Source organism: Chrysemys picta, chromosome 7, assembly GCF_011386835.1.
Source record: "Chrysemys picta bellii isolate R12L10 chromosome 7, ASM1138683v2, whole genome shotgun sequence".
Taxonomy (NCBI): domain Eukaryota; kingdom Metazoa; phylum Chordata; order Testudines; family Emydidae; genus Chrysemys; species Chrysemys picta.
Genome location: NC_088797.1, coordinates 20,322,518 through 20,330,034, shown reverse-complemented (window position 1 = coordinate 20,330,034; position 7,517 = coordinate 20,322,518). Strand labels below are relative to the sequence as shown.

The following is a 7,517-nucleotide window of genomic DNA, read 5'->3' as shown; positions in this document are numbered from 1 at the left end:
GCCCCGCCCCTCCCGCCAGGCCCCGCCTCTGCCAGCTACTGCCACTCTAGCCTCGCTTGGAAACCGAGCCACGCCCCCTCCCTCACGCAATGCGTGTCGTCACCACCCTCCATTCTTACGCGCCGACTCGCCCGCGCTCCTGGCGGCTCGCCGAGGGGCGGCAGATTCGCGCGAGAGGAGGCGGGGCTCGCGTTTGAAAGATGGCGGACGAAGTGGACCAGGTGAGCGACTCGCCCCTTTCTTACTGTTTGGCGGGAGCCACGTTTGGGGCCCGCCCCCTTCCCAGCAGGGGTTTGGGTGCGGGCTCTGGGCTGAGGGGTTTGCAGTGTGGGAGGGGGCTCTGGGCTGGGGCGGAGTGTTGGGGTTCCTGAGGGGGTGTGGGGTGCTGGCTCTGAGAGGGTCAGGCTGGGGTAGAGGATAGGGAGGTAGGAGGGGGTATGGGGTGCTGGCTCCGGGAGGCAGGTTGGGGTGTGGCCTCCCACCAGGCAACACTTACCTTGGGTGGCTCCCAGTCGGCGGCACAGCAAAGCTAAGGCAGGCTCCCTGCCTATCCTGGCCTCACACCACTCCCAGAAGGGGTCAACATGCCCCTGGGGGGGTGGGGGTACATGGCTCTGTGAGCTGCCCCTCTCTGCAAGTACCACTCCTGCAGCTCCCATTGGCCAACGCTCCCTGCTCCTAGTCAATGGGAGCTTCGGGGGTGGTGCTTGCATGCAGGAGCAGCGTGGGGAGGGAGAATCGCCCCCCTGGTCCACGGGGACCGTTGTAACCGGAGATCGCAATCAACTGGGAGATTGGTGACCACTACTCTAGAGCATGCCTCCACCACTCCTCAGTCCTAGCTCAGCCAGAGGGGCTTGCTCAAGAGTGACACGAGATGCTTCCTTTTCCCTGGGTTAGTAAGCTAAGGCAGAGCAGGAAAAGGACAGTAGCCTTCAACTACATGAAGGAGGTTCCAGAGAGGATGGAGCTAGGCTGTTCTCAGTGGTGGCAGATGACAGAACAAGGAGCAATGGTCTCAAGTTGCAGTGGGGGAAGTCTAGATTGGAAGAAAAACTATTTCACTAGGAGGATGGTGAAGCACTAGAATGGGTTACCTAGGGAGGTGGTGGAATCTCCATCCATAGAGGTTTTTAAAGCCCGGGTTGACAAAGCCCTGGCTGGGATGATTTAGTTGGGATTGGTCCTGCTTTGAGCAGGGGGTTGGACTAGATGACCTCCTGAGGTTTCTTCCAACCCTAATTTTCTATGATTCTATGACAGAGTGGAGGCATGACATAAAACAATTGCAGAAAGCTGCAGCCTTTGACGTGAGGCAGACTGCATGTTCCTTATGGAACAGCAAATCTTTAAACTCTCACTACTGCATTTTACATCAAAACTTTTTCCTTTGTTTCAGTCTTTACTATGATCTTTGCTTTATTAAAAAATAAAAATCTAACTTGAATTGTTCCTTGTGGTCTTAGTGCCATTTCAGTGCTGTTTTAAGTCTCCTGGAACCTTAATATTGTCAGTGCTATTATCAAGCTTAAGTGATGCATGGCTTTATGTTTCCTATTTTTATTGCAGTTTGTTTTGTTGAAAGTGAAGCTGAAGGAATAATTGTGAAGGAATATAAAATACAGGACACTTACCCCGGAGACCCCAATATATTATCTCTTTGGGACAAGGACCACCATTTTGTTCTGTTTGAACAATGCTTAGGACAGAGGGGTCCTGGTCCGCGACTAGAGCTGCTAGGTGCTATAATAATACAAATAATAATTATCCACCAATGAGAACAGCATAGTTAGTGACAATGTAAACTTCTCTACATCCCCTGCCAAAGTATCTCAGACCTGACCATGTGAGCTCTACTTTGAGAGTGAAAGGCATATTTGGTTCCCTTTCTGTTCAGGTTTCTGGCCTGTCCACTAAGACTGCCAGTAAAGGGTACCAATTGTGATGGTAGTGTGGACTGAAATTCATGTAACTTCATACAGGCCACCAAATGCTCGTCCTATGGTAATGATTTTTGGTTGCTACCAGCTTGGGCAGGATCAAATAACTGACCTGAAGGTGAAAGGTACTTTATCCTATCCCTGAGAGAGAGAGAGAGAGACTGCTTTTGAACATAAAAGTTCAGAGGCTTTTGTGTATATTGCAAAAACTGCTTTCTATTTTTTTTAGCAACAAACAACAAATACTGTAGAGGAGCCACTGGATCTGATCAGACTCAGTCTAGATGAACGAATCTATGTGAAAATGAGGAATGACCGAGAACTTCGAGGCAGATTACATGTAAGTAAAACACTGTGGCAAGATTTAACACTGGTGTACTTTTAACTATGAAACAGTAGATATAAAAGTCAAGGCAACTTATACTCATAAAGGTTGGTTGCTTTGTGGTATTCCATTCAAGTTCATTTTTATGGTCTGTTTAAAGTGTATAGAAATTTCTTTTCTGCCTGACATGTTATCTGAGCATTTCTTGGTATCTGAGCACCAGTACTGGTAAAAGATAGAAATCCTTGTCTTTTATTCTGTTATCTTAGAATGACAAGATGCTGGATTTTCTTTCCTGCCATTACCAGTTGTCTTTACAATATGATGGTTAGGAGAAATCTAGCTTAAACTAGTTTAGAGCAATGTTGCCTAGTGGATAGAACACAGGACTGGGACTCAGTAGACACCCAGGTTTGTTTCTTGCCTCTGCCACTGACCTCCTGAGTGACCTTGGGCAAGTCACTTCAACTCTCTATACCTCAGTTTCCCATCTGTAAAATAGGGATAATGATACCAACCTTTTTATAAAGTACTTTGAGATCTGCCGATGAAAAGAGCTTTATAAAAGGTAGGTATTGAAACATTCTCTTAAAGTAATGGTATTTGGGATCAAGGTGATATCCTACAGAAGTCTATTCTGTATTCAAGCAACTTTCAGTGATAATGGCCTGTTCCTTGCTCTCACAAGTAGATATCTGGCATTTTGTCAAAGCGCATCCCTCCTGAACACTGCAATGTGGTATGGTCCTCATCTTCAAAGTCCCAAACGGGCTATCCCAAGGACAATAACCTTGAAATGGCTTCAGCACAAGTGTGGTTCATGGCATGTTGGTTTAATGTGTTGGGAATGGTCATCTCTGATTAGGCCTTCTGAGTGCTACGCTAGCTGAAATTCTTATGTGGCTTATTGAGTTGGCCCCAGGTAGATGCAGTTTCAGTGGGCATACTGGAGATTAGGGATGTAAAAGGTTAACTGGTAAGCATAGTCTTACTGGTTAACTGCCTTAACCATTAGGCCCGGCCAGCCGGAGCAGGCCCAGCCGCACTCCCTGCCCGGAGCGGCCTGAGCCATGCTGGCCTGATGGGCCCCAGCCACTTAAACAGTTAACTGTTTAAATGACATATTTTAAAATCATTTAAACTTTAACTTTTTAAACAGTATTTACATCCCTACTGGAGATGATTGTGTGGATTTTTACTGTTCATAAATGACTAAATTAAAAAGGTCACATTAAGCCTTTTGCCTATGTTCTTTTATGACATCTTGAAAGCTTCAAATCTGTTTCCTGTAGGAACTTTTATTTCATGAATACATAGGCGTTATGTCATTGTACTGCTGAGTTCTACCTTGATGGCTTTTTAATGGAAAAAGCTCATTGAATTTTCTAAGGAATACTTCAAATACCTTTAACTATGTAATTCTAACAGAGAGTCCTGTGGCACCTTTAAGACTAACAGATGTATTGGAGCATAAGCTTACATGCATCCGACGAAGTGGGCATTCACCCACGTAAGCTTATGCTCCAATACATCTGTTAGTCTTAAAGGTGCCACAGGACCCTCTGTTGCTTTTTACAGATCCAGACTAACACGGCTACCCCTCTGATAGTTAAAGGTGGAAGTGAGGGGTCAACATTTTGTCTGTTGTTCATCCACCACGTCATTACTGTGAGGTTCTATACACATGAAAATGATAGTTCATGAAAGAGTTCCTTCACTTAGAGACGGTGTCAGGGCAAAATAACCTGCAGATACCGCACACTTATGTCCAATCTGTGATCAGTGCACACACAAAACCCACACTAGGTTGCCAATCCTGCAGCCTTACTCTTGTAAGCTTTCATTTACTTCTGTGGGGATCTTGGCTTAGGTGAAACCTTCAAGATTAGGCCCTATATATAGGGTCTTACCAAATTCACAGCCATGAAACACATGTTATGGACTGTGAAATCTGGTCTCCCCTGTGAAATTTGGCTATTGTAGCGGAGACCTGATTTCACATAGGGCAGCTGGAGAGTAGCAGCTGCTGGCCGGGAGTCCAGTTCTGAAGACAGCACTGCCACCAGCAGCAACACAGAAGTGAGGGTAGCAAGGTACGGGGGGAGAAGGTCATTGCTTGAAGGGGGGCAGGGCTGGCCTAAAGGGTGGGCGAGTGGGCGACTGCCCAGGGCACTGTGGTCACCCCTGCACACACACAGCCAGCTCAAGGCCCCTTTAATTCCTGAGCACGGAGCCTGGAGCTGAGTACAGTCAGGGCTGGGGATGCCCCAGCCAGGGTTTCCTACTGTGCGCTGGGCTCCAGTTGCTAGTCCTGGATGGGCTGGGGAGGGACAGGACTTCGTCTTCCCCTGCATGGGCCGCTTCCAGGGCCAGGTTAGGCCCACCTCTAGGAACCTCCCCCGGCTACAGGAAGCTCTGCAGCTGCTGGCTGGGAGCCGCACTCTGAAGGCAGCACTGCTGAAGTGACGGTGGCATCATACAGTATTGCCACCCTTACTTCTGCACTGCTGCTGGTGGCAGCATTGCCTTCAGACCTGGGCACCCAGCCAGCAGCTGCCTTCCGGCTGCCCAGCTCCAAAGGCAGCAGCGCAGATGTAAGGGTTGGCAATACCTCGACCACCTACGATAGCCTTGCAACCTCACCCCCACAATCCCATTTTGGGTTGAAACCCCCACGGTTACAACACCCTGAAATTTCAGATTTAAATATTTGAAACCAATTAATTTATTATTTTTAAAATCATATTACCATGAAATTGACCAAAATGGAACATGAATTTGGTAGGGCCCTACCTATATAACTTTAGTAATCTTAAACCTGTGCTACTATAATTTGGTTAAAGTTTGTGACAGCTGTAACAACTATTTGAAAGAAAATTAATGTGTAAAAATAAAAGTTGTACTGTGTTCACTAGTGCACTAGTAAATTAACACTAATGTTAAAATACTGGTATATTTGAAGGTCAAAGCAATTGATTATTCATGAGTCCAAGTTGAAATACGCTGAGAAAAGGTACTTTCATTTTAATCAGTTTGTATTTGAACTGCTTTGATCTACAAATATTTAAACACTTTTTTTTGTTGTGTGTGGTACAGATTGTAAAGAAAATAATTTAAACTGGTCTCATTCTCACAGGCTTATGATCAGCACTTAAATATGATTTTGGGTGATGTTGAAGAGACTGTGACAACAATAGAGATTGATGAGGAAACCTATGAAGAGATTTATAAAGTAAGGGTTTAAATGTACTTATGGTTGAGAAAAGAAAAACTAAAAGTGCTTTCTAAGTTAAATGTTTTATCTAGTTAAACTTAAAATGGGTGACAGATGAAAATTGATTTTTGATAGCTAGATTTGAGCAGGATTTGAGTTAAAGCAACTTCAGGCAAATTGTTATCAAAGTAAAAGCTACAGCAAACCTGCCTGCTAACTGTATTGCTCTTTTCAGTGTGTGAATAAGACTCTAAGTTGTATGTCCTCAAAACTTGCTTTTTATGAACTTCTGATATCTATTTATTTGAACATGAATTTAAAGTTGGTTACATTTCTCAGATGCATTGTATAAATCATGCTTTCCTTTCCTTCCGCTTAGTCTACCAAGAGGAATATTCCAATGCTCTTTGTCAGAGGTGACGGCGTTGTGCTCGTAGCTCCTCCATTGCGGGTTGGCTGAAACCATAAAGGATTTTCCCTGGTTGGAAAGCTGCTCGCTTTGAGATAAGGCTCCCGTTCAGATCACACTTCTGTGCAAAACTCTGTGCATATTTTTATATGATATTGTTGGTTTGTGTTTTGTTTTTGTTTTTTTGCACCTGCTTGGCTTGTGGATCATTGAAAATAACAGACAAAAATGATGAAAGGATGGTGTGAGACAGTTTAGTTTTCAAGGAGTAAATTTAAATGCTATAATACAGGTGTGTCTCAAATCAGTAAATTAATCTTTTCAGTTTTACAATCTTGGCAATTGCTGAGTTCTAATTTTTTAATAAATATGGTTTATCTTTTGGATTATTGATTTGTCATCAATTTTTGGTATATAAAAAATAACCTCTTCAACATGCATCATATTTACAAGTTACAACTTATTGTGGAATTAAGTGCACTTATAGTTATTTTATGGAGGAGGCTAATATTTTTTTATATTGCATTACATCTTTGTTTCTGCTAATTTGCAAGGGTTGCAGCTTGTAGTGACACTTTACAGGGCGCTGTTGTATCACTCAGATACAGATGGCTGTTTTGTGCCTAGTCTCTTAACATGTATCCTTGTGTATGCACATACAGTTCATGATTTCTAAAGTATAGAGTCTTCTGCTTTACACTGGGACAGCCCTAGTAACTATTATCCAAATTCAGTTTTGACAAGGTTTGTTCTCTGAACATCAACCATTTGTGTTGACCAATATGTATAAGTAGTCACCAATGTCTTGCAGACTATTTGGAAAGTGTGATCCTGGTAGCTGATGGGAACCTGCTTTCTTTAGACTCTTAAACCTAGCAAGCACTGACACATGGGAATCATAGCATCTGTGTCTGAAATTGAGGTTTCATTTAAGCCACAGTGCATAGCAGATTCTGCAAAACCATTAATCCCCATCTGTACAATGGGAATCATGATACCAACCAAATTTTTAAAGCGCTTTGAGATCTACTGTTGAAAAGGACTGCCTGAGAGCTAGGTATCTATGCAATTTATAATGAGTTATAAAATGCCAGCTATCTGATTGGGTATATTTCCCATTTCAATAAATTTCTCTGGGCTAGATTGAGGATGCTGGTTCTGTACTGTGCCTGTTTCTCAAATAGTGCATGTTTAGCATTTTAGTTTGTAATAAATGCCAGCACAAGCTGCTGTCCTGAATAGCTTTCTCCTAGAAGTGAACACCCTTCCTGATCTACAGTACCCCTAGTTTGTGTGGCCAGAGTAATAAGAGTGCCAGATGTGTTAGACTCTACTTCTGGGTTTGTATTCTAAAAAGAGAAAATGCTCCCTTTTATGCCAAGGATGATCGAGAACCTCCACGTTGCATCTGTTCTGTATGTTTCTGCTCCCTTCATTTCAAGACAACCGGGGTAGAAAGCCAGTTATGGTTTCAGTGGAATACCTCAACTTAACTTTTCTATATGTTTCATAATATGAGGAGCTCTAGTATGATTTTCCTACATTTACAGTGAGAGATGTATCTTCAACTCTGTGAAATGGAAACAATTGCTGAAACAAAGTTCAAATTACTGCAGATAACAACAGTGC

At 43.5% G+C, this 7,517-nt stretch overlaps 1 protein-coding gene across 1 annotated transcript; it reads left to right on the top strand.

Moving 5' to 3' along the window:
- Positions 1 to 24: 24 nt before the first annotated feature.
- On the top strand, positions 25 to 6,274 carry LSM3 (LSM3 homolog, U6 small nuclear RNA and mRNA degradation associated). The gene is made up of 4 exons (XM_008168026.4): positions 25 to 221; positions 2,170 to 2,280; positions 5,402 to 5,497; positions 5,859 to 6,274. Exons 1-4 carry the CDS (start codon positions 201 to 203, stop codon positions 5,937 to 5,939), a joined length of 309 nt encoding a protein of 102 aa, XP_008166248.1. The 5' UTR covers positions 25 to 200; the 3' UTR covers positions 5,940 to 6,274.
- The last annotated feature ends 1,243 nt before the right edge of the window (positions 6,275 to 7,517 follow it).

Coding starts and splice junctions, on each gene's coding strand:
- LSM3 (XM_008168026.4), top strand. CDS start 201: ATGGCGGACGAAGTGGACCAG. Junction 222..2,169: donor TGGCGGACGAAGTGGACCAG/GTGAGCGACTCG, acceptor TATTTTTTTTAG/CAACAAACAACAAATACTGT. Junction 5,498..5,858: donor CCTATGAAGAGATTTATAAA/GTAAGGGTTTAA, acceptor CCTTCCGCTTAG/TCTACCAAGAGGAATATTCC.